This window comes from Carassius gibelio, chromosome A22 (assembly GCF_023724105.1).
Source record: "Carassius gibelio isolate Cgi1373 ecotype wild population from Czech Republic chromosome A22, carGib1.2-hapl.c, whole genome shotgun sequence".
Lineage (NCBI taxonomy): Eukaryota > Metazoa > Chordata > Actinopteri > Cypriniformes > Cyprinidae > Carassius > Carassius gibelio.
Window position 1 is genome coordinate 1,538,683 of NC_068392.1, and position 27,864 is coordinate 1,566,546.

A 27,864-nucleotide genomic window follows, 5' to 3' on the forward strand; every position below is an offset into this window, starting at 1 on the left:
TTAAATAAGTATTAAATAGTTTATAGGATTATATACATGTTGGGTATGTATGAGTTTGAATCTTCTTGCTTTAAACATTTCTTTTCATCAGATCTTTGTCAAATATATTATTATTTTGGCTTTAGAAATCATGTCCAAATTATACTCTGCAAGAGTGGGAAAATTCGGACCATAAGATTACATATGATTTACTGTATGAATTGGGAGGAGAAATATAGCAACACCCCGAGCTAAGACAGAGTCTAATTTGTCAAAACACCAGTTAGGATGTGGCCAACAACCTGCTTTATACACTCAGGAAACCATCAAATTGTGCTTCTATTGTTCTACTACAGTTTATTTTCTTTTCAGTTGAGAGTTTTGTTTACTGCATCAAAACTTCAAACAGTCCACAACTCTGCATCTTCAGCCAAGGCCTGACCACTGGCTTCCCAAGACATCAATTCAACGACTTCTGAACTTTCAGCCAATCAGGAACCTCAGTTACCCCCTTTTCTGCAATGACGACAACAAAGGCAATGCAAGTACCTCCAGATTCTGAACTGGTGCATTTCATATAAATGTTAACTTCATTGAGGAACTCAGTGTGAGGGTTAATGAAGTGATTGATGGCTGTTCATTTCTATACAATTGCACATACTGCTGTAAACTTGGGATTTTACATTTTCATTCTCTTAAACTCATTCTTTCCTCACATTCTCTCTCACTGTAACCTGTATGAATGTGTGAATGCATGTGTAAGATTAGTTTATATGTCTTAGATTTATCCAATAAAACCTTATTTATATTTGTATATAGTTTTGTGCTGACAAGTTAATGTCTTAAACTGCCAAATTTCTCTGCTCTGTGGTCATTACACTCACAAAAAACATCAGTAACGTTTTTATTGGAAAGACAGTTTTACAGAGTTCTAGAAATAACCTGATTAGGGAATGTTCTGTGTTATTTTAAAAATAAACACCATGAAACATTCTGAGAATCTTATTTCATGTGTGAGGGGAACGGTCTGTATTTGCTGGGGCAAGGCTTGACAGACTTTGGAAATGTAATTTCGTTCAAACTATTAATTTATATAGATTAGAAGATTAAATGTTATGTGTATATTTTTACCCAGCTTCTGCAAGCATCTCATTCAAGTCCTGTTTATTGTCATACAATGAAAAGCTTTCTTGAATGCCTCTCCACAGACTAGAGATGACACAGAATACACACCCCCTTCCGTGTTAGTGATTTTTAATCCCCTCGTACAGCGCCCTCTGGCGGAATCACGCAGAGACACCATCCTCTTCCAGCAGAGCTTCTGCAGGTGTTCAGTGATGAGGAGAAATCATAGAGATCCTAAGACCAACAATCTGCTTCATCTCTATTAATGACCAGGAGCTGCGACTGCATTTATATATTTATTTATATAAGAGTTTGTATCTGCTTATTCTATTCATCAGAACAATTATAGAAAAAACCGCATCTTCAGTGTTTCATTTCTGGTGAAGGAAAATGAATGCATGCAGCAAGTTTAATTTTAATAAGTATTAAATCACGTATGTTTCCAGTCTCTGCAGGCGGGGCGCAGGTCAGCTCTCTATCAGCGCTTTGCTTTCGATTTCGATTTGTGTTGCTGTGAAAATGGCGTCAGGTAAGAAACAAATTGGATACAAATATATGCCGCAAAGTTTCCTAATTTGATTTATGAAGTAGGCGATATGAAATATTAGCCATTAGTATACAGCTATTTGCTTCGTTTAGTTTATTGAATGATATTACACTGTGCTCTTACATTTTGGTTTAATCGTGGCACTGAACACCAGGAAGAAACTAAACTTCTGCAGGAGGTCGAGGTCCATTCCTTCTTTACTCGTATCTTTGTTGATCTGTGCCAAAAGCCTGTTTATTTATATTATATGTAGGCTGTGTAGATCATTGCTGTACTTATGAGTTGAAGTGTAATTTTGACACCCTGTAGATGATCTGAGGATGAGGAAAATAACAATTTCACCCATTAAATCAGTGTTAATCTGTATCATCGACACAGGTTTTCATTGCACATGCTTTTTAAAATAATTCACAATTGATAAACTATCTGTTTTCTCTCTCTCTCTCTCTCTCTCTCTGTGTGTGTGTGTGTGTGTGTGTGTGGGTGTGTGTGTGTGTGTGTGTGTGTGTGTGTGTGATTTTCCTTCTAGCAGCAGCACGTAGACGTAAACATAGTCTAGATCATGTTCCTCCTTACAGTAAGTAAATGAAACCATTTGCAATAAGACTAAGATGTGTCAAACATTTATGTTGTAATATTGTTTTAACAATTAAAATAGAGTTCACCCAAAAATAATGATTAGTCTCAATATGTCAAGATTTGATTTTTAATTTATGTCAAATAAAAAAATTGTGAATGTGAATTACTCACATATGTGTCTCATGGAGAGAGATACAGATTGTGATGTAGATCAGTGGTTTTTCAAACAGTTTGATAACAAAGACCCCCAAATATAATAATACCCTTGCAGAAGAAATAATATCTTCGTAAATGAGAAAATCAGCTATATTTTCCCATGCATACAAAGTAGGCCTGAACGATTTTGGAAAATAATCTAATTGCAATTGTATAAATTTTTTTAACCAATATTGCGATTGCGATTTAATATGCAATTATTTTTAAAGCTCTTTATGTTTATTATTCATCAAAGACGAGCTAAAATCATTGTATAGTATGACCACCACAATATTAGATAGATTAAACATAAATGTTATTTTCTGTTAGCCAGGCCTATGTTACAATGAAATTAGGTGATGCATGAATGACATTTTTATTAGAGATGTTCCGATACCCTTTTTCTTTTCCTGATACCGATTCCGATACCTGGGTTCAGGGTATCGGCCGATACCGAGTACTGATCCGATACCTTGGTGTGTACTGTATCTGTATATACAGCTGTATATACTACTAGCCCTGTGTAAATTGCTAGAATTATTTTATAGTGTACTTTAGAGTTATCCCTTAATAAAACATGAACAAATACACGTACTGTATTTATTACAGTATTTTTATTATCTGACATGAATTTGACAGTAATATTATTTATTTTCTTAAGCGAAAAAGAACTTCAAATGCAGCCAAAAATCTAACACCGCAAACTAAAAAAGCTATTTTAGTTTTACAATATAACTGTATAAAAAGACTGCAACAAATAACTCTAGGAATATAAAAAAATATGAAGATCTTTGAGTGTCTGTGTTTATGATATGACCGTTTTCTCAAATGGAACGGTAAATTCTCATGAAGTGATGGTTTATGCGTTCGTGTCCTCATATATTGACACACGGCAGAGACTACAAAACAGCGAGCTCCCGTGCATCTGCGCCCGTCTCCCACAGAGATGTAGAATTTGCAGGAGTAATATTTAAATAGTATTTTGCAGTTTAATATTCACAGACACTAGTATATATTCGGCTACTGTCTGGAGCCCTGCGCTTTGAGTAACACGGAAGCGACTGAACGCAGCTGGGGGACCGAATATACTCAGGAGTCGGTAACTTACTACCGCTACTACAGAAACACTGGTATCATTACATTTTTTATTTTCAGCACCGACTTGGTAGTGAAGTGCCAGTACTTGTGGCATCCCTAGTCGCTGTCATAACTAAGTCTTGTTTAAGAAAATGGTATCGGATCGGTATATGGGTTCATGTACTCGCCGATGCCGATGCCAGAATATGTTGTGGTATCAGTGATATTTCCGATAATAGCATCGGAATCGGAACAACTCTAATTTTTATTAAACAACTACAATCACAGTAGTATATTGACTGATTTGTTGAACTTCCAACCCTGTTAGCATGTATTAATTATGACAGCATAAAACACTGACAAATACACCTGGTGTAAACATTAATATAAGAATCACACAAACTGAAGATTGCAGAAATATAAAAACAAATCTGTTGCTTTACTACACTACTTTAGGTAGGCTAATTCAAAATCACTGTAATAAACACACGCAAACATGTGGACTGCACTCTTTAAACACTGTTAACTGTAGACCTGTGCTTCTCAAACTTTTTTTGGTCATGCTAAATAATTTAACTAAACATTATGAACAATTAATGCAATACACTGATCAGTCTGTGCAGCGCCTCTTCAAAGCCAACGCGACTACGGCCAGTGGTTCAGTGCGCCAAATGGTTCACCAAATTCATTCAAAACATGGATTAAGAAAATAAATGCCGCTTTGGGTTGGTAGGAGATAAACAGTTCTGATTTGTCTTTATATTTTGGTTGGCAAAATTGAGCGAAACAGACAACATAGTGTCTACATTTTAGGGATATTCTCTAGGCTCCATCAGTAAGTTGTTGCTCTGCCTCATATTAGTCATCAGTCGACTATATGAAACGGCAGATGATCCACAAAGATCTGGGGCGGTCAAGTGCATTAAAATATTAACACATTAATTTTCTCCATAATTAATTAATCTAATTAATGCGTTAAATTACCAGCCCTACATATTATATATATTATTTTAAGGTTGAAGCCCCTGAAAACCTGTCCAGACACATCTGGGCCTGAATTTCACGTCTTCTTAACCCTTACAGTAACTTTGTTTGATGAACAGATTGATGTCATTGTTTGAAAAATATTCCAGTGCATCACAGCTGAGATCTCATTTATGACATCGGAGACGTCAGAGAGCACTTTTGATACAGTAACCTTTGAGCGAGGTGCAAAAAATCTCTCTGTGTGATGCAGTTGAAGCTGTTTCTGTGTGTTGTGTCTTTCAAACACAAGAAGATATCTGAATATTTCCAAAGCAGTATTTCAATGTGTTTACAGAGAGATGATTGAGAGCCTACTGTACTGTTACTGTACTGAAGCAGTGTTAGTGGATCCCTGCTGATCACACGGCTCTATGCAACGGCCATTCTTTCATTTCTTTTAGTGAACAAAATGTATAAAAGTCCAAGTAATGATCATCCCAATACTATATCAATATACTTCTTGATGACAACTCTTCAGTATGAAACAAATCTACATCTTTCATAGATGTTCTTAAGCTTGTGAAAGCGTTACTTGATCTTGTAATTTTTACTACCAGTGTCTTGTGTTAAATCTGGCAATTCTGTAGAATTAATAAGTGAAGATTGTGCTTTTTAAATTACATTTTGTTTATGTTTATGTGTCTTTTTCAGTGTGGGATCTGAGGATTGTGCTGATAGGAAAGAATGGATCAGAAAACAGCCGAGTGGGGAACACTTTACTGGGAACAGAAGCGTTTCACAGAGAAGCTGGGTCTTATTCACAGCAGCACAGTGTGAGAATCAGTGGAGAGATGGAGGAGAGACGCATCACAATTATAAACACTCCTCTCCTGCTCCAGAAGAATCTCCCACACCATCAGATAACACAGAGAGTGAGAGAGTGTGTGTCTGTGTCTGCTCCAGGACCTCATGTGATCATACTCGTACTGCAGTATAATGACTTCAATGAGAACAACAGACACAGAGTGAAATATCTGCTGAACCTCTTCAGTGAGCAGGCCATGAAACACACTATAGTGCTGACTACTGGTGAACAGACACGTGGATACATGTATCTGTCTTATAAGAGCACAAATAATGCTATCCATGATTTAATAAAGGAGTGTGGAGGAGGACATCTACAGTTTGATACAGTAAACACAAGATGGCGCTCTGAGTTGATCAGAAGAACAGAAGAGATACTCAAGAAAGAACAAGAAGAATTTCTCCTCTGTAACATGTATGAAGATGGAGCTGATGGAGCATCAGTGGATGTAGATCTGAGCAGATCTGGAGCTTCAGACAGAGATGATGAGAAAGAGAAGAAGGATTCTGATCTTAAAGAGAGCACCGACACAGCAAGTGATGGAGGAGGTTTGTCAAAGTCTATTTTCCCAGATAATACTTCTAGAAATATGATAATGAAATACTTTGCCCTTCAATAGTTACAGTGTCATAGATACAGGAAATGACTGGGAGAATAATGAGGAGCACTGCTGTGTGACTTACTGTTTATTCTTCTTACTAATCTGTTGTAAAATGTTTGTAAAAATATATTTTTGAATGTAGTATTAAGACACTGACAGAAAACAAAGTATTTTACTTCTATTGTACATTTGTGTGTGTGTGTGTGTGTGTTTTGTCCTTTTCAGAGCTTGAAGGTAAAATCATCATTCCACTTTTATATTCAGTGGAAAACACAGACAGACAACATGTAACAACATGTTATTTTGTAACAACATGTGGATAAATAATAATAGATTTGTCAGTTTAGGGTGAAGTATTCCTCTAAATGCTGTAGTGTGAGTGCAGACAGTGTTTCTGTGTGTCATAGATCCATAAATAGAGAACTAATTCACCTATAGTGCATTCACCCAAACAATAAGTCAGTGAACTACTGCACTCTAATGATATTCTACAAAAATACGCTTTTTTGTTGTTGTTGTTTAACTCTTTTCTCTAGCATATTTTTTAAAAAAAAGTTGCCAGTCACTGCCAGCATTTTTGATAATTTGCACAAAATGTTCATGGCTCCCAGAATATTTTGTTGTATGTATATCTGAAAATGCAATGCATCAAAATAAAGAACTAAGCCTCTACTTAAAAAAACTAAAAATCTAATAAAAAATAAAACAAAGCAAAACTAAACAAAAATTATTCTAGCTTCAAGCATTCCTTATTTATTTATTTTTTTATCAAGAATTGAATGTAGGTAAGTTTATTTAAAAAAGCAAAATATTTGCTCAAAAAGCAGTGAAAATCACATTTTTGATCAAATAATACATCTGTTTTATATTCAGGAGGATGATCAAAGCATAGATGCCATTCCATCCACACAGTCCTTTCCACTTCTGGATCACTCTGTAACATTAGGGCAGTTTTCATTGAAATGCTGTTTATTGTTGATGATCGCACTGTTTTTCATATGCATCTGCTTATGCATGAAATCACTCGTTTCTGCATCTTCCTCGCATGTGTTTTTGATCCGGAGATTCTGGTCTCATTCAGAAGATGCCTAATACCGCTTCCAAGTGTTAGCTGTAAAATCTTGTCTTTGGTGTGGAAAGTGTTAAGGATGTTTACATTTGGTATCAAAGCTGAACTTACTCTACTGTCTCTAAATCTTGTTTCAGTGACGACTGGAAAAACAAAGCTGAACATTGTGCTGTGTGGAAATAATTCAACACTCAAGAACTCAGTGTCTAGAATATTTAGAGGGATAATAAATAAACCAATGAATAAACTTCTCCATCAGAAAGAGATGAGAAATGTGTGTGTGAAGAGAGAGGGGAAGATTCATGGACGTCAGATCAGTGTAATAGAGCTTCCAGCCCTCACTCGTCTCTCAGAAGAGGAAGTGATGCGGGAGACTCACCGCTGTGTGTCTCTCTGTGATCCTGGAGTTCATCATTTCATCCTCGTTACTCCTGTCACTCCACTTACTGATGAAGACAGAGCAGAAATGGAGAAGATCAAAAAGATATTTAACTCACAGGAGCACTTCATGGTGCTTTTCATTACTGAACTCACTGTGGAGAAAAGTGTGACTGATTTTGTAGCGTCCACAGAATCTCAGAGTGTTGTGAGTCTCTATGGGAGCTGGCACAGTGTGATGGGGTTAAAGGACCAGAGAAACCCAGAACAGATCTTAAAGATGCTAGATGCTATAGACTGTGAAAAGACCAAACCCTATTCTCTTCAGATGTATATGAGAGCTCCAGAGAGAGTCAGACATGAACTAGAGGAGAAACTGAGAGTGAGAGACAATGAGATCGAAGAGTTACAGAAGAAGATCAAGACACTGGGTGAGTGCATTCAATTTTTTTCTTCGTGAGAAGAAAGGTTATTTACAGTACAATACATCTTATATTGGGTGAACCACACATTAATAAATACCCTTAAGCTACACTGTTAAAAATATTCCGTAAAATATACGGTAAAAAACTGGCAGCTGTGGTTGCCAGAATTATACCGTAAAAAATACGGTAAAACCGTTTTTTGTTTAACAGTTTTATACTGTAAAAAATACAGTTACACTGTTGTAGGATTAAAGGTTTTACTTTATATTTACAGTTTAATACCATAATTTAACTGATATAATATTAATATACAAACTTATGGAAGCACTGAAATCTGTTTTGTACCATTGTATTATATTGGTAACCACCAAAAGCAGGTGGTGATGAGAAAGTCACGAGGTGAAACAAAGCCCATCACAAGCAGCTTTTATATAATAAGATACATATAAGGTGCACGGTGTCATTCACACAAGCACTAAACACCATCATGGTGAGACTCATTAAACTGAAATATGCAATAAACATTAATTTAACAAAATGTTATGTAACATACAAACCTAATAAACATAACAGATAAGAAGAAATTAAGAAGAAACATAGTTATTTCAAAGAAAAAACATCAAATTCAAACAAAATTTGAAATGCAACGCAGAGAATTCTGGGAAGGTAAGTTTACGGTTTTTCTCTGTAAAGTTTACAGGAAATTACCGTTAACCAGTAAACAGGTTTGTACCGTAGCATTTTCACAGTTTTTTTTTACCGTTGAAATCACAGTCATTTTTTACAGTGTATCTATTTCAAGGAGAAAATTGTTGAATCTCTTGCACCTAATGACAAGTTTGTAATTTCTAGACAGCATCAGACCAGACTACATGCTGGAATACACTACATGACTTTTGCTCAGATTTACAGTATTGACAAGTTGATATAAGATCACAGATTTCACACAAAATGTCGTAGTTTATGATGGTCACAGACTATAGCTGTGTCCCAATCAGAAGGCTGCATCCTTCGAAGGCCACAAAGGTTAGACCAAGCGTTGTGAAATGTCTATGAAATGTCCAAATAAGCTCACCTTAGCCCCTTTATATACATAATAAATAATAAAAAAACATGTATAAATCACATCTCAGGAAGATGTCAACATATAAACAACTTTAAAGCTTTTTTTTTTTTCAAATTTGTATCATTTGATATTCGAGTAAGCTGAAACCCAGTACTTACATTTAGACGTGTAATCTGGCATTTTCTCAAAAAATACATTAAAAATACTGTTGTCATTGCTGCGCAGTGAATGTTGGGATAGCTTGGGCCATGAAGGACCCATCAGTGGTATCCTTCATTACCCGGTACACAAAGGACACATAAGGAGGCTGACTGGGACAGCCTTCATCGCACCGTGGTGACACAATCAGTCTGAAGGAAGCCGCCTCTGAATTGGGACGCAGTTTATGAATCTATCCCGTCTGCTTAAATCAAACATATTTTTAGCTGAATTAAGAAAACACATATAATTTTCATTTGTCACACGTCTCTCAGCAACAAGGCACATGTTTCTGCGTGAGTTTGTGTGATCGGAACAACTTGAAAGTCTGGTAGTGTGTGATCCTCAGTCATTTAGTGTATGATGGACAGTTTAACTTCGGCACTATTTACAAAGTCGTGACGAATGCCTGGTGTTTAGTAATTACTTCTCTTGTTGTGATGCTCCGGTACCTCTGCTGACAGTTTTAGCTCCTGCATTTTTCTTTCACCTTCAGTCTTCAGATAGTAAAATGTAAGGTTATTGGGGTTCATGTGAGGTTGCTGATTTAGACAGTCCCAAACATCCCACATTGAGCACCTGAAAAACCTATATTCCTTAAAGGGTTAGTTCACCCAAATATTAAAATGACATCATTAATAACTCACCCTCATGTTGTTCCAAACCCATAAGACCTCCATTCATCTTCAGAACACAGTTTAAGATATTTTAGATTTAGTCCGAGAGCTTTCAGTCCCTCCATTGAAGCTGTGTGTACGGTCTACTGTCCATGTCCAGAAAGGGATGCACCTATACCACTATTGGTATCAGGCCAGATACGGCACTCCTGTACTCGTAAAAATGCACTTTTTAGAGCCGATACTACACAGTGTGTGAAAAGAGATGTGTCCAGAAAAAGAAAGACTGACAACAGAGAGTAGAATGAAGTTATTAGAGATTAAGGATTTCTGTGGAGTACATGTAAGTAATTAATATAACATTAAACATTTAATATTCATGCCTGTATAGCTGATGTGCACGAGCTGATAAGCAGAGCGCGCTGAGTGGATTGAGTGTGTGGCTGCGCAGATGCGCCAGCTTGTCGAGTGAATATCTCACACAGACATCACTGGGAAGTTTGTAGCTTGGTCGGATATGTCAAAAGCAAGCAAGCAAAACTGTTTACAGGTTTCTAAAGTTATTTGATGGTAAAGAGAGTGAGCGAGCGAAATAGAGAGCACACACTTCTGTTGCATGATCTTGATTGCTTGCTCCATTAGTGCGTGTATTTGGATTAAAACTTAATCATAAATATATAACAAACAAAAATTATTGGGGCATTCACTATAAACAACATTTATTTTAAACGTCAAGCATACAGGATTACAGCAAAAGTGAAACTAGCAGACTGTGTGAAATGCTCTAGGCTGGAAGAGTCTAATGCACCAATGCAAACGTGCACGCACCGCATGTTTATCTTGATCTAGAATTATGTGTTTTATTCATACACGAGGGAACAGTGTGCATGACATAAATTGTATCACCAAAATAGTACAGGCGCACTCGTATAATGAATAAGTTATACTCAGTATTGAGCTGCTGCAATGGAGCAGTTCTAATGTGCCATTAAAATGAACAGTGAAAGTTACAAAAGCTTATACATTTCAGGTGTAATCAAGTGTGGAAATAACTGAAGAAAATATATGTTTGCTAACTGAAGGCAACTAACAGGATTCTTCTTCTTCTTCTTCTCCTTTTTTGTCTGTACCCACGATTTAAAAAAAAAGAAAAAAAGACAAATGCTGTGAAAATACCGGTATCGGCAAATACCATAATTGAAACATCGGTATCGGACTTGTTCTGAAAATGTTTAAAATTTAACTTTTTTAAAGTTCAAATCACATTGTTAAACTAGTTTATTTCTTTGACACAGATCCAGAGTGTGTGAAGATGAATCTGCTTGTGTGTGGGAGTAACAGAGAATTAAAATCCTTCATATCAAACCTGATCCTAAAGCAGAGCGAGAGAAGATCAGAGCTGATCTCAGAGTGTGTGAGGAGAGACGTGGAGCTTGATGGACGTCTGATCAGTCTGGTGGAGCTTCCAGCTCTGTTCAACACTCAGCTCTCAGAGGAGAAAGTGATGCGTCAGACTCACCGCTGTGTGTCTCTCTGTCATCCTGGAGTTCATGTGTTCATCCTCATCATTCCTGATGCTCCACTTAATAATGAAGACAGAGCAGAAATAGAGGAGATCCAGAAGATCTTCAGCTCAAGAGTCAACAAACACATCATGGTCCTCATAAAGCAGAATTCAGAGCATCAGACAGAAGAACTCAATGAAGAAACACAGTCTGTCATTGAGAGATTTGGAGGACGACATCATTTCATCGGCCTGAACACACAAGTGTCTGAGTTGATGGAGAAACTGGAGCAGATGGTTGAGGAAAATAGTGGTGTTCGTTTCTCCACAGAGACATTGATGGAGGCACAGATGGAGAAACTGCAGAAATTAGAAGAAATGAAGAAGAGAGTCCATTCATTAGAGACGTGGTTTCAGTCACAAGGTAATGATCAGACAACATGCATTGATAAATCACTTTTCATGATTGCTGAAGTCTACAAAGATTTCGGAGACAAAACGATAATATAACACTTTATTTTGATAGTCCACTTTAGACATTCTACTAACAGTAATTAACTTTACAACTACATGTCAACTAGCAGTTAGTAGAGTATAAGTAGACTATCTGCTTAATATCTTCTAACCCTTATTGTCAACTTATACTTACCCTAAACCTACCCTAACAGTCTTCTCTGAGAGTTAGTTGACATGAATTTGCAAATTAATGAGATTTAGTTGATATGTAGTTGACATGTAGTTACAAAGTTACTTATAGTTAGCTGAATGTCTAAACTGGACTGTCGAAATAAAGTGTAACCAACAAAAACATTATATTATGAGTTCAGAAGAAATAATATAATATATCATGTAGTGTTGTCACAATACTGGAATTTCTAACTTCGATATGATACCTTGAAAAATATTGATAATCGATACCATTTTCGATACCACAGAGAAAAAAACTGCCACAATATTACGTTTTTTTTATTATTTTTATTTAAAGATAAATATAACGTCTCTCTCTCTCTCTCTCTATACGTCTATATATATATATATATATATATATATATATATATATATATATATATATATATATATATATATATATATATATATATACACACAGTAGGTAGACATCCAAAAGGCCCCTTTTACAGCTGCGGCGTCTGTAAAGTTCATTTACAGCTTTTGACCGCTGAGTGGCACTTTAACCACAAGTTATCAAACAAGCGCATCAAAGCACATTTTCACAAATAGACGTCCGTTTTGCCCCCGCTGATTTGTTACATTTGACTGCTTCAGTCACAGAAATTGAAAAAAAACCCGCTATAGTTTAAATATTTAAAATATTAAATATATTTAATATGTAATATTCACAGATGAAAAGTTTGGTATTTATGAAGTTATGTGCATTTCTTAGAACGAATTCAAGCAGGATAAATGTCAAGCCTGTGCCTGAGCCTGTGCTTATATTTCATCTAAGCTACATGGATTTAAACCATATTTTAGATTTGACACATTTAAAAGATGTACAGTATTATTTATATTATATGAATTATGTGTTATATTATTCAAAAGAAATTGTCGGCTTTGAATCGGAGCATTAAAAGTGGTAGCCTATTTTAGGGGGGTAGGCTACATGGATTAATATGCAAAATGTCAATATTTTCATATACTATGCCTATATTTTAATTTATATTTTAAAATTCCTTTAATAAAACAATATGCATTTTTGTTATTCGTTACCTGTCCTTTATTTTGACAGATAACTTATTGGGGAAAAAACATTTGTCTGTAAACTGATTAAGAAATTGTTGCATGTTTAAACGTGAAGCGCTGTATAATTCCGTTCACATTATTTATGCATAATTAGCCTATAACAAGAAACAAATAAATTAAACCTGCACAATTTAGCTAAATCTTTGAAACTCTAAAGAATGGACAGATTAATAAACTGTCCTCACGATTAAACTCAAGTTCTCTCATTATAATCAACAAATTGCACACAATGTAAAAAAGAGCTTTGTTAATTGACAACTAAAGTGATTTTAAAGGGAGCCTTCTTTACTTGCTTTAAAGGGCTGGGCAATAGCATATGGCCTAAAAAAAAAAAAAAAAAAAAAAAAAATCAGATTTATGATTTAAACCGATTTTTAAATCAATATTCAAATGACAAAGAAATTTTACAAAACACGTTTTAATATAGTTCTTTATCATTCATTTAGCAGTCAAATTTATAACTGCGACAAGATGATAAAAAACTGTAATGTTATTACCTTAATGCTGGAAAGACCAACAAAGCAACAAACACTGTCATGATAATGTAAACAATAACTAGCTGCCAATTGACCGTCAAAAAAAGAAAAATAAAGTTAGGTCCAGGACCTTAAAGCTTACAGCTGAGCTGAACAATAAGTGCATCAGTGGTGTCAAAAGTACTGGCATTCATTACTCAAGTAGAAGTATAGATACTAGGGTTTAAAAAGACTTTTGTAGAAGTTGAAGTATCAACTCAAGCTTTTTACTCAAGTAAAAGTGTAAAAGTACTGGTTTAAAAAACTACTTAAAGTATAAAAGTAAAAGTAATGTAAGGGGAAAAAAATGCCATTAAGAACAAAACTTAGGCCGCACCACAGGGGCCTATTGTACACTACCCCACCTCCTCAAAAAAACATTTTTCTAAAGGCCATAGGCCATAATGACTATAATGTTATATTAAAATGTTCATGCTGAAAAATTTGGGATGCACTAGGCTTCCTTTTTCAGCCGCATATATGAAAATACAAAAATGGTGTGCACATCCCAAACATCCAATTAGGACGCAGGTGCAAGACAACTAAATGATATAGACAAATAAAGAAGTGAAGTCTGAACACTGAAAACTACTGCTCCAGAGGAATTTAATCAAGCAACGTTTCGACCTTCAGGTCTTCCTCAGCAGCATATATGCCCATTTAAAATGAACGCACTTTAGTACAATACAAATACATTAAAGGACTAGAGATATGATGACTAGTTGCCAATAAGTATTGTTATGGTGCAAAAAGTCAAACTTCAGAGGCTTGTCATCAATAACTTGTGATTAATCAAAAACTAAAACTGAAAAAGAAATCATAATCCTGATACTTTCTTGATTGACAGCTTCTTGTATTTGGTACATACGTCTGCTATGTCCAGTGTTCGGGGGGGAACGAGTTACAAAGTTGGTATAGCCTTCTTATCACAACATTGTCAATCACATCGTCAATCGAAAATGCTAATTTATTAAAACGTCTCGCTACCGAACTACCTACAGTAGCTTAATTTGTGGAGGACGAAGAAAAAGCACTCATTTGATAAATGAGCCAGTGAGAAATAATAAGTTTTAAGTAGGGTCAAGTGCCTTTTCAATACTTTTAAAACGGTATCGGCTCCTAAACGGTGCCTGAACCAATACTTTAAAAAAAAGAACCACAAAAAAACTATGGATAACTTTAAAGAACATTACAAATATTTAAAATAAATCCATAGCTTGTTGAGCAAGTTGTGCTTCCCTTAATCTAAGGCTAATAAATGTATTTCACAATCTGGGTCATTATTTAATACAAAACCACACATAGTTTTTCTACTGTATCTCTGTCACTCACTCTGATATTTAGTTAAGATGAGTGCTGTCTTTTATCAGTCCTGTGAATTACTGTATGATCATTCTTTATAAAGTAGCAACAATGTCGTTTTTAAAATACAGTACTGTGCAAAAGTCTTATGGAAAAATTAGTGTTTTCTCCCCAAAAAGGGTTTTAAGCCAGTTATTTATATCTGTAGTGTGTCAGTAGGAAATATCAGTTTGCCATTAATTTTAATAATAATCTAGTGCGATTTTGAATGCACAAGCAGTTTGACAACGGCAAAATGAATGTTTGGAAATGTAAACTGATATTTTATACTGACACACTACAGCAAAATATATAAATAACTGTCCGAACACCATTCTTTTAAGTGAAAATACTAACGCGTCTAAGACATTTGCATATACAGTAGTGTATGTATAAAGTACGTATGATTAAATTAAGTATATTTAAGTAAGTGTAATTAAAGTACGTGTTCGTTCATATGTGTTAAGGGCTAGATTTTCGCTGGAGGAAACAGCTGTGGTGTGATGAGTGAAAACTTTACAGATGAGAAACCGACTGCTACCTCGTGACCTTTTGTAAACTGTATTTATGACAAAGAACTGCACAGATATGGATATTCTAACAATCTATCGATAAACACATACCTTGTGTCCTCTGTTTGTTTAAGTGCGCATGCGCTGCTCCGTTCGCGGTCTGCGCCTCTGCGGATTGAAGAGCGCGCTGAAAGACGGGAGGAGACCGGTCTGACGCTGGTTTCATGTGAAATTTAAGCGGACTGACTCTGAGGCGATCGGATACCGGTTCCATACCCAACCCTACTTTTAAGAAATATATCTTTTGATAAACGAACCCAAAAACTGTCTATGTTCTGGCTGGACTGTGATGTGATTTGTGTCACGTGCAGGTGCGATGGATCGCGTACAGACCAATAGGGTGTCGGAATGGTATATGTTTATACTTCTCATCCAACCACAATCAAATTCACTACATCCGGATGGCGCGATTTATCTGGATAGGTTTTTTTTTTTTTTGAATGATGACAAGCCGAAAATGAAATAGCAGTAACGAAGCTATTTTTAAAATGTAAGGAGTAGAAAGTACAGATACTTGCCTGAAAATGTAAGGAGTAGAAGTAAAAAGTCGGCTGAAAAATAATCACTCAAGTAAAGTATAGATACCCCAAATTTCTACTTAAGTACAGTAACGAAGTATTTGTACTTCGTTACTTGACACCTCTGAAGTACATACATTTAAAGTAAATATTTAATAAGTTGGCAGCTAGGTGGATAAAAGTAACAAGATTTTATAAGGTATTCATTTGTCTATCAATATTGTATGTTTTAAATACTACAATATTGCTAGATTAGTATGTATAATGATAGGATGTGAACATTCACGTTTCACATGACTAATATAGAAATATTTGTGATATTGTCAACAAGTAGAACATTATAAAATATACTAAACATTGGTATTAATCAAATGTATGTATCATAATATTACGTATTAGTATTGTGCTCTCATCTAACTTGAAGAAGGGGCTATTTTACAGTACCTTTCAGTTCGTAATATTTAATGCTACAACATCTACGCAATGCAGTCTTCCAATTTTGCTTGGCTCAATAAACAAAAGAACATCGTTGTGAAATTACATTTGAGAAAATGTCCGGGTGGCTCGTCTGTAAATGTCTTTTCAAATTGGTTGTGTTCTTGCCACGAATGAGCGCTCCGCGTGCTTTACACTTTGTTTTGTTTTGTTCGTTGTCAAACGTGAAGTGAGCTGTGGACATTTTGTTGCTCTTTTAGACATCACCTCTTCGAATGCCGTCTTCCCGGGAGCTCATTTAAAAACTGAAAACCTTCGCTTCACGTCTCAATAAGTCAGGCTCGGATTGGTTCTCTTCTCTCATGCAGTCTGTTCCATTTTGCCGGTTCTTTTGCTCATTCCTCACATCTCTCCCGTCTGCTGATTTGATTTTCATCACAGTCTATTTTCGTCTCGTCCTTTATTCGTTGACGATAATGTCAATCAATTTAGTCATAGTTTTAGTCTCCATCAGTGCCTTCTTTTTTAGTTTTCGTTTCGTTTTCGTCTGCAAAAATATATTTGTGACGAAAATAATGACGAAAATATTTAGTCAACGAAATTAACACTGTCCATCTCGTTTTGCCGCTTATTTATTTGTTTATAAATACTTTTATATTTATTTGTAAATATTTATTTGTAAATACTTATTTGTAAATAGAGCAGTCACTGTCTGTGTCTACACCGGACGCCAGAGTTGTCATCTGTGTCCCACAGCAAAAAGTGTGTCTAAACTTGATGACATCACACTACAGTGTCAAATCATCTGAACACAGTGTCAGAACATTTCATCATAAACAGAACGAGCATCAGTTCACTGATGGGGATCGTGTCCAGTGTATCCATCACTGTGCTCTGTTGTCTTTTGTTGGATCGTTCCACTCGTGTCCGGTGTAGACCTGGCGTGCGTTTTTTAATGGGTTATGTTTCAGCCCTGCTTGTTTTTAATGTTTTTATTAAATATCTGTATTGACTGCATGGTCATATCATCGTGTTATTTACTGCCATGCGACCTACAAAAAGGAAAGGTTGGCAAGTCGAGCAACGAACATTGCTGCAGCCGGTTGCTTTTGGCAGATATGCTGTGCTTGTGTTCCCGCCGTCGTCTTCATTTCGTCGGGTGAAACATCTCTCTCACTCGAAATAGAGTCTGTGAACAATAATCACTCCGATTCACGCTCATTGATACCAGAAACACGGTCCGCCTTCACTCCGTGGCCAAAGTATTTCCGTATGTTTGAAATGTTATGTTCATAATGTAGCCTATAAAAAATTAAAATAACAGGAGAGTTTCATAGTGGCTTAGGCTATTGTGTGTAAACTTTTTCCCTATCACATGCCAAACTAATAACATTGTAAGCATTAAATCTTTAATTGCTGCTTTCTGCGGTGCAAATTTTTTTTGTGAGGAAAATAACAGTACATTTTTGTCAGTTATTTTATCTAAACAGATTGATTAATTTCTTCAATATTTCAAAATCAGATAGCATGCTGATAATGTAGTAGCACTGTAAGATTACATTTGTTTGAATGCATTATTGCTAAAGCTATTGCGTGTGAATGTGCTTTATCTGTTTAAATCATGCTTTAACCCGAAAATAATCAGTAAAAGAAACAGACAGATTTTTAAAAAATGAAAACGAAAGCATTGTGTAATCTGTGAATGTTGCATTTCTCTCGTCGGCGAGAGCCAGCACTGTGAATTTCATCTTGCAGCTGACAAGAAAACATTTGTTTATTAATAAATAATTAAAATGTCTCATTTTTCACAATTAATAGGCTACTTCTGCATGTGCTTTGTGGCAAACTTAATGCATGTGCTTGAGCGCGGAATATATTAAGATTTGATAATGGTAATTTAATATAAACCTCTGATTTGTACTAGAACTAGAAAAATCTTATGTGGGGGCAGACCATTTTTTAGTCTATAAACAAAACAACAGTCCTATATAAACCTGTTCAGCAAGTTTGAAAGCCTCACAAGACACTGTCCATATGAAAGAGCAAGAGATTCACACCTTTATCTCGACCCCCACAAGCCACACATAACTACCCCCAAAAACGCAACCCCCATCCAGCTAAACTGAATTCGGTCTGTGTTTTTGCTCTGAGGAATGGTGTGTTACTGGACTGAAACATGCCTGCACTCAACAGCACCACTCTTTGTATTCATTATTTTCTCGCAGCCCATATTATTATTTTCACAAGACCATAATGATAATAACAAATTATCAATTTATAATGAATCATTATTTTACGAAAATCATTGTTATTTGTGAAATAGCGTTTGCGGAAGGCTTTAAGACCAAGCGGAATCCTCCTTCAGCTGCTCCGCCTCACAGCGCGATACAGCTCCACCATCTGCGGTTTGACTTTATTAAATTAGATTGAGTCGAATACAATTTATTGATCAAGACACCAACATTTAGCAAGCAGGAAAACATTCATTCTACCTGAAGGAAGACGTATTTCATCGAGCTAATGCTGTTAAATAGAGAGAGAGAGAGAGAGAGAGAGAGAGAGAGAAGTCTAGGACTATTCTTAAACTTGGAGGTCATTATATTGAAGTAGCGTACATATCCAAACACCAGAAACGTCATGCATTTTATGAATAATGAAATGTTATGAAAAGTATGCATTTTATTTATTCACATGCTGTATGGTTGAAATAATATTTTAGTTCACAACTTTAAGTTCCATTGTTTCAAAAAATGCTTTATTGGCTAATGTTTCATAAACCTTCAGTTGTTATGCTCTAAAATCCAACGCCATTAGTAATTTCACAGTATTTTCACCTCCTAAATCACTAACCTTTAAAGTCACAATTATATAATGGTCAAAATTACTTCATAGGCCGATGGCATTTTTAATGACATTATTTTACTATTTATTTATTTATTTTGAATAATTGTAGCCTACATAAATAGGTGAAGCAAAACAAATATTTGGATTGTCACTTATTTTTTCCCTTATTTAATTAAAGAATAAACACTTATTTTCTACAAGAATAAACATGATAACATATTATTAATTCATAGAAATAATTTAAGCAGTTATTATTATTACACGAATTTGAACAGTTAAAACCTTTTTTTAAACTTAAATTTAAATACTATTTAACTAACTTTAAAATCTCAAGGAGTTTATAGGTAAAAAGGGTAAAAATGTCCCAGTGCATGTCAAATTGTCATGACTTAGGTCTGTGTTGCTATATTTTTGTCTTGTTGTCTGTGTGTCTAGTCTCAGAACACATGGGTTTTGTTTTGACAGCTCATGTGTTCTGCTGTCAGTGTTTCTTCCCCCTCCCACTCGTTACCCTTAATTCCCTGTGTTCCGTCACACCTGTAGCCACTCCTTCCTCATTAGCTCTCCTCTATTTTAGTTCCTCTCGTGCTCTGTCTTTTGTCAGACCGTTGTGATTGTTTTGTGCTTCGAGTGTGATTTGTTTCAACCTGTCTGCCTAGTCCTGCCTTGTCGTGTTTTTGGATTTGTGTTCTTTCCCCGGGTACTGCTCTTGTCAGTCTAGACTGGTTCTGCCTCCGGTCCCTGCCTCACCTCTCTTTTGGATCTTCTGAGACCTGACCCCCAGCTCCTCTCTGCACTCTGTCCTTTCCTTCAGGGATTTTGGTGTGACTTGACGCTGCGTCCCCCAACGACACTCTGGTGGATGAGACCTGACGTTGCGTCACAGAAGACGCTTGGACTGGTCCCCGCTGAGAGGTCTCTTTTGTTCTACTCTGAGGAGTTGCCATTCTTCTGTTTTTTCCTGTTTGCCCAGTGTGGGCTAATAAACTCTGTTACCTGCATCTGAGTCCCGCGTATCCTTGACAGAACGGTCTGACCCCGATGGATTCAGCAGGTGCAGACCAAGTAAGAGTCGCAGTCAGTCAACAAGGCATTCTTCTGGGACAGCATTCCAGCCAGTTGACCACCACCTCTAGGGAGGTTGAGGGCCTCACAGCCCAGGTAGCGGACCTCAATCTCCAGATTCAGAGGCTCCAGCTTGAAGCCTTGGCCAGCAGATCGGCTACTCGTTCTGAGCCTGAACCCCATGCCAATTGTCCACCGCCATATGATGGGGACCCTAACTCCTGCCGTGCCTTTCTGTCCCAATGTTCTCTGGTCTTCGCCCTCCAGCCTCGGCGCTATGTTACTGAGGAGTCCCAAGTCGCATTCGTGATCACCCTCTTGAAAGGAAAGGCCCGGGACTGGGCAACAGCTGTGTGGGATGCCCGTGCTCCATTCTGTGCCACTTTCCAGGACTTCAGGGCAGAGATGATCAAACTGTTTGACCGCTCTGCTCAGGGCGATGAGGCAGCTGCCCAGTTAGCGCGGTTGAGCCAGGGCAGGGAATCAGTCACCGATTACTCCATCCAGTTCAGAACTCTGGCAGCCTCCTGTGACTGGAATGAGGCAGCGTTGCGTGCAAGGTTTCGGGAAGGTTTGGATGATGACATCCAGGATGAGATCGCCACTCAAGATCTACCGCAGAGTCTTGACATCCTTGTGGATCTGGCCCTCCGTGTGGAGGGGCGCCTTCAGCGTAGACATCAGCGGCGTGGTGCTCAGTCCCCCTGGATGCTGGTGGAGGGCGTTCCTAGTAGTGCTTCCACCTCCTTGTCACCGTCAACAGACCCTGAGCCTATGCAAGTGGGGCGTCTTCGCCTCACCCCTAAAGAGAAGCAGGATCGTCTGACTCGGGGCCTGTGTCTGTACTGCGGGAAGCCGGGCCATCGAGCTATCCAGTGCCCGTTAAAAGCCAGAGCCCATCAGTAGTCCGGGGGATCCTGGTGGGTGCTACTCCTCATGTCGACTCCCCCATCTCTCGTACCATGTTAAAGGTCTCGATTCAGCACAAGGACTCCTTTCATTCCTGTTCTGCACTTGTTGACTCTGGTGCTGAGGGCAACTTCCTGGATGCCTCTGTTGCAGCACGGTGGGGTATTCCTACTATTCCTCTTCCTTCTCCTATTTCTGTTCGCTCCCTAAATGGTCTCCTCATCTCTTCCATCACCCATTCCACTACCCCTGTAAGTTTGACTGTGTCCGGCAATCACTGTGAGGTAATTGAGTTGTACCTCCTAGATTCCCCGGGTGCTCCTGTTGTCCTTGGGCACCCGTGGCTGGTGCAGCACAACCCTCATGTGGATTGGTCCGGCAATTCTGTGTTCTCTTGGAGTCAGTCATGTCTTGCGTCTTGTCTTGGTTCTGCTTTGTCTCCTGGCTCTGTGTCTCCTGTTTTTCAGGTTGAGGAGGGTGATCTTGCCGGGGTCCCGGAGGGGTACCGTGATCTTTGTCAGGTCTTCAGCAAGTCCCGGGCCACATCCCTGCCTCCTCATCGGCCGTATGACTGTGCCATCAACCTCCTCCCAGGCACTTCTCCGCCCAAGGGTCGTTTGTATTCCTTGTCTAGTCCTGAGAGAGAGGCCATGGACAAGTATATTCAGGACTCCTTAAATGCCGGCCTCATCCGGCCCTCTTCCTCACCTGCTGGGGCTGGGTTCTTCTTTGTTAAGAAGAAGGATGGCTCCCTGCGACCCTGCATTGACTACCGTGGCCTCAATGACATCACTGTAAAAAACCGGTATCCTCTGCCTTTGATGTCATCAGCCTTTGAGTTGTTACAGGGAGCCAAGGTCTTTACCAAGCTAGACCTCCGTAATGCCTACCACTTGATCCGTATACGTGAGGGGGATGAGTGGAAGACAGCATTTAACACCCCGACGGGACACTTTGAATACCGGGTCCTACCCTTTGGGCTTACCAATGCCCCAGCTGTCTTCCAGGCCCTGGTGAACGATGTGTTGAGAGACATGGTGAACAGATTTGTCTTTGTGTACCTTGATGATATTCTCATCTTCTCTCCCTCATTGCAGGTCCACACTCAACATGTCCGTCAGGTGCTACAACGGCTGCTGGAGAACCAGCTGTACGTCAAGGCGGAGAAGTGCGTGTTCCATGCCAAGTCGGTTTCGTTCCTGGGGCATATTATCTCGACGGAGGGGATCAAGGCCGATTCTGCTAAGGTAAGGGCCGTGGCCGAGTGGCCAACCCCTGACTCACGGAAGGCGTTGCAGCGGTTCTTGGGGTTCGCCAACTTCTATAGGCGATTTATCAGGAACTTTAGCCTGGTTGCTGCACCCTTAACTGCACTCACCTCTCCTAAGGTATCGTTCAAATGGAATGTACAAGCTCAGGAGGCCTTTGGTGCTCTCAAGTCCCGTTTCATCTCTGCTCCTGTTCTTTGTCTCCCAGATCCGGAACGGCAATTCATTGTTGAGGTGGATGCTTCTGATGTCGGGGTAGGCGCGGTCCTGTCCCAGCGGTCCCCCAAGGATGGGAAGGTGCATCCTTGCGCCTTCTTTTCTCACCGTCTGAGCCCAGCCGAGCGAAACTATGACATAGGTAACAGGGAGCTGCTGGCAGTCAGGCTGGCCCTGGGGGAGTGGCGCCACTGGTTGGAGGGCGCAGCGTTGCCCTTCTTGGTCTGGACGGATCACAAGAATTTGGAGTATATCCGTTCGGCCAAGAGGTTGAATGCCCGCCAGGCCCGCTGGGCACTTTTTTTTGGGCGGTTTAATTTCTCCCTCTCGTATCGGCCAGGATCAAAGAATGTTAAACCTGATGCCCTTTCTCGTTTGTTCGAGAATCCCGGTGAGGAGGTGAGCCCCAGTACCATTCTCTCCAGAGAGGTGGTGGTGGGGTCCCTTTCTTGGGATGTCGAACGACGGGTAAGAGAGGCCGTGCGGGAGGGGGAGGTCCCAGGGGGGTGTCCGGGGGGTCGGTTGTTTGTACCGGCTGCGCTGCGTCCTGAGGTCCTTCGGTGGGGTCATGAGTCCAGAGTTGCTTGTCATCCAGGGGTTCGGAGATCGCTGGCTGCCATCCGTCAGCGATTTTGGTGGCCATCCATGGCCCAAGATGTCAGGCAGTTTGTGTTGGCTTGCTCAGTTTGTGCTCAGAATAAGACTTCTAACCAGTCTCCTGTTGGTCTGTTACAGCCTCTACCCATTCCCTCTCGTCCATGGGCACATCTGGCCCTTGATTTCGTCACTGGCCTTCCCCCGTCGAGGGGTAACACTGTTATTCTGACGGTGGTGGACCGCTTCTCCAAGGCGGCCCATTTTATCCCCTTACCCAAACTCCCCTCCGCCAAGGAGACAGCACAGGTGGTCGTGGACCACGTCTTCCGGATCCATGGTCTTCCGGTTGATGTGGTCTCCGACAGAGGACCACAATTCGTCTCCCGGTTTTGGAGAGAGTTCTGTAGACAGATCGGGGCCTCTACGAGTCTGTCTTCAGGTTTCCACCCCCAGACCAATGGGCAGGCCGAGCGAGCCAACCAGGATCTTGAGCGTGCTCTCCGCTGCCTAGCATCACAGAGTCCGAGCTCCTGGAGTCAGCAGTTGTCGTGGGTTGAATATGCCCACAATTCCCTCCCGGTGGCGTCTACGGGTATGTCTCCTTTTCAATGTTCTGTTGGCTATCAACCACCCCTTTTCCCTGCACAGGAACCCGAAGCTGCGGTCCCGTCTGCCTTGGCCTTTGTCCGTAGGTGTCGGCGCACCTGGAGGAGGGCTGAGGAGGCCTTGGCCCGGGCTTCCAGACGGATCAAATTGGCGGCTGACCGTCACCGGACTCCGGCTCCCCAGTACGTTTGCGGACAGAAGGTATGGCTTTCCACCAAAGACCTGCCCATCCGGGTGCCTTCTCGTAAGTTGGCACCCAGGTTTATTGGGCCATGTCGCATCACCAAGGTCCTGAGTCCGGTGGCAGTACGGCTCAAGCTTCCTCCCACGCTTGGTCGGGTTCACCCTGTCTTTCACGTGTCCAGGGTTAAGCCTGTGTTTAGATCCCCCCTTAATCCCATTGTCTCTTCCCCCATACCCCCTCCCCCCCTTCGTCTAGTGGATGGTACTCCTGTTTACACTGTGAGAAAGCTTTTGGATGCTAGACGTCGTGGTCGGGGTTTCCAGTATCTAGTGGACTGGGAGGGCTACGGTCCTGAGGAGAGGAGTTGGATTCCGGCTCGGGATATTCTGGACCAGACTCTGATTGAGGACTTCCGCCGGCGACGTAGTGAGACCCTCCGGGTTGCGCCTGGTGGCGCAGCTGGAGGGGGGGGTACTGTCATGACTTAGGTCTGTGTTGCTATATTTTTGTCTTGTTGTCTGTGTGTCTAGTCTCAGAACACATGGGTTTTGTTTTGACAGCTCATGTGTTCTGCTGTCAGTGTTTCTTCCCCCTCCCACTCGTTACCCTTAATTCCCTGTGTTCCGTCACACCTGTAGCCACTCCTTCCTCATTAGCTCTCCTCTATTTTAGTTCCTCTCGTGCTCTGTCTTTTGTCAGACCGTTGTGATTGTTTTGTGCTTCGAGTGTGATTTGTTTCAACCTGTCTGCCTAGTCCTGCCTTGTCGTGTTTTTGGATTTGTGTTCTTTCCCCGGGTACTGCTCTTGTCAGTCTAGACTGGTTCTGCCTCCGGTCCCTGCCTCACCTCTCTTTTGGATCTTCTGAGACCTGACCCCCAGCTCCTCTCTGCACTCTGTCCTTTCCTTCAGGGATTTTGGTGTGACTTGACGCTGCGTCCCCCAACGACACTCTGGTGGATGAGACCTGACGTTGCGTCACAGAAGACGCTTGGACTGGTCCCCGCTGAGAGGTCTCTTTTGTTCTACTCTGAGGAGTTGCCATTCTTCTGTTTTTTCCTGTTTGCCCAGTGTGGGCTAATAAACTCTGTTACCTGCATCTGAGTCCCGCGTATCCTTGACACAAATAGCCTAAATGAACTTGTGTTAACAATATAATTAGATTTATTTAAATGAACAATTCCTTTATAAAATGGGACAGCAACCTTTATATCAAACATTTTTAAATTGTCCACAGCTGAGCAATGTGGGAAGCAGATCTGCTCCAGAGCATGTGAAGTGAATATGCTGCACAAAGTCATTTTCAGATGCAATAAAAAAAATAAAATATTAAAAAAACCTGGATTGCCTAGATTAGGCCCAGGTTCTGTTCTGAAGTATATAATAATTATAATTACTGTTAAACCAGAGTAACAAATTTTAACGGATTAATCGCCTATTTTCATTTTATTTTAGAATACTACTAATAAGAATAGCAATGGATTCATGGATTCAGGTTATCTGCGTTCGGTCAAACGGATTTGCTCAGTAGGTGAACACCAGCCAATGATTGCCATTTGCGGATTAGTTCCGCCCACTACTAAGGAAAATACAACAAAGAATATTGTTTAGCGCGTACATGTAGCGTGTCAATTCTGTATGTATGTAAGACTCTCTCGTTCACTCTCTTTCTCTCTATCTCTCTCTCTCTCTCACTTTGCGCGTGTGAGAGAAAGTGACAACAAGTCGTGCACCTTCACACTAGAGCTCACGTTAACGTCCTTTTAAGAACTGCTTTGTCTCTTTATCCACCAATGCTGGTCGTGGGGATGCCGCACTCGCCTTCTTTCTATTCACCTTTGCTGTTTAACCAGTGCGAATGAGATGAGACAGGCACTGCGGTCATGTGTGGTGTTTGTCAACATGCATTTTGAGAGAAGTAAACGTGACAGTTCGGCTAGTATTGGTGTATCGATACTTAGAGAAATTAGTATTGGTACCGTTCAGATATTTTAGTATCGATATTTATTGAAATATCGATATTTTTTTTACAACACTAATCTCATGACACTTCAGAATAAATCACACACAATATTCTGATGATATGGATAATTGACAGTCTTCACTTGAAATTAAATATATTGTTTTTAATGTTTCTTTATGGTTTCTATGTTGTTTTAAATCTATCTTTAGATTCAAGAGAAAGAGAAGATGATCTGAAGATTGTGCTGATTGGAAAAACTGGAGTTGGGAAAAGTTCAACTGGAAACACAATTTTAGGAAGAAACACATTTATTTCAGATATTTCTCAAACATCTGTTACTAAAGAGTGTCAGAAAGTGACAGCTGAAATCAACGGCAGACACATCACTGTGATCGACACTCCAGGACTGTTTGACACTGATCTGACTAATGATGAGATCCAGAGAGAAATCAGCAACTGCATCTCCATGATCCTGCCTGGACCACATGTGTTTCTCTTACTGATTCCACTCGGACGATTTACTCAAGAAGAAGCAAAATCAGTGAAGATCATCCAAGAGATGTTTGGTGAAAACTCATTAATGTACACCATAGTAATCTTCACCAGAGGAGACTTTCTGCTGAACAAAACTATTGATCAGTTTTTGGGAGAACCTGGATCTAGCCTTAAAAATCTGATTGAAGCGTGTGGAAACAGATTCCATGTGTTCAATAATAAAGAGACTAGAGACAGAACACAGGTGACTGATCTACTGAAGAAGATTGACAACATGGTGAAAGAAAATGGAGGAAGTTACTACTCATGTAAGATGTTCAGAGAGATGGAGAGAGAAAAACAAGAAAAACAGATGAAGATCCTGATGGAGAAAGTGGAGCAAGTGAGCAGAGAAAAAGAAAAACTGATGATGAAACATGAAGAAGAGAAAAAGAGGATGAGGATGAAGATGGAGGAAGAACAACATAATTATGAGAAAGAGAGAAAGAGAAGAGAAGAAGGATTTAGAGAGAGAGAAGAACAATATAAAAGAGACATTAAAGACATTGAGGAACAAAAGGGAAATATACGAGAGGAGCTGAAAAGAGAACGAGAAGAGATGAAGAAAGAACGAGAGGAGATGAAGAGAGAAAGAGAGGAATGGAAGAAACAGAAACAAGAAGCAAGACAAAGAGAGGAAGAGGAGGAGAATTGGAGAAAGAGAGAACAGGCAATGTGGGATGAATATAATCAGAATCTCAAACAAGAGATAGAGAAAATGAACATGAAGATGGAGGAAGAAAGAGAGAATCATGATAAAGAAAGAAAAAGAAGAGGAATTTAAGTGGAGAACAATATCAAATAGACATTAAAGAATGAAGAAGGGCGTGAGCCCAGATTTTATATAACACTTTGTAAAATGTACAAAAAAATAATGGTTCCAGAATAAATGTCTCATTTTGGAACAAACTTTAAGTATGTATATTGTTATTTAAGATATGTTTTAAGATGAATTTTAAGCTAATTGCTATATATTTTAGTAAACTGCGTTATAGACGCACTAGATAAGAACAGCCAAACAATGTTCCACAAAACACATTCAGTGTTGCTTTTTAACTGCTTTAATTGAAAAAAAAAAAAAAAAGATGTTTTCCTCAGTTTTTCACGTTAGCTTGCAGTTAACGTAACATTATGTCTGCCTGAGCTAACTTGGGATAAAGAGGCAGTGGAACATAAAAAGTTATTATGCTTCTCTGTTCAACTACAGTTTACTCTGGCTAATTGACATTACTTGCTTGATGATGTTTTCATCATGTCAATCTCCAGAAAATGAGACCACAATTTTAAAATAAAAACATTTACTTAAATACTATTTCAAAACTCCACTTCAGCAACTGTGTTGATTAAC

At 39.2% G+C, this 27,864-nt stretch overlaps 1 protein-coding gene across 1 annotated transcript; it reads left to right on the forward strand.

Annotated features, from left to right (window-relative positions):
- The first annotated feature begins 1,548 nt into the window (after nt 1-1,548).
- LOC127943110 (GTPase IMAP family member 8-like) lies at nt 1,549-27,828 on the forward strand. Its single transcript, XM_052539301.1, has 6 exons — nt 1,549-1,633; nt 2,181-2,228; nt 5,180-5,881; nt 7,141-7,812; nt 10,983-11,615; nt 26,192-27,828. The coding sequence occupies exons 1-6, from the start codon at nt 1,624-1,626 to the stop codon at nt 27,298-27,300; spliced, it is 3,174 nt and encodes a 1,057-aa protein (XP_052395261.1). The 5' UTR covers nt 1,549-1,623; the 3' UTR covers nt 27,301-27,828.
- Nucleotides 27,829-27,864: the final 36 nt, after the last annotated feature.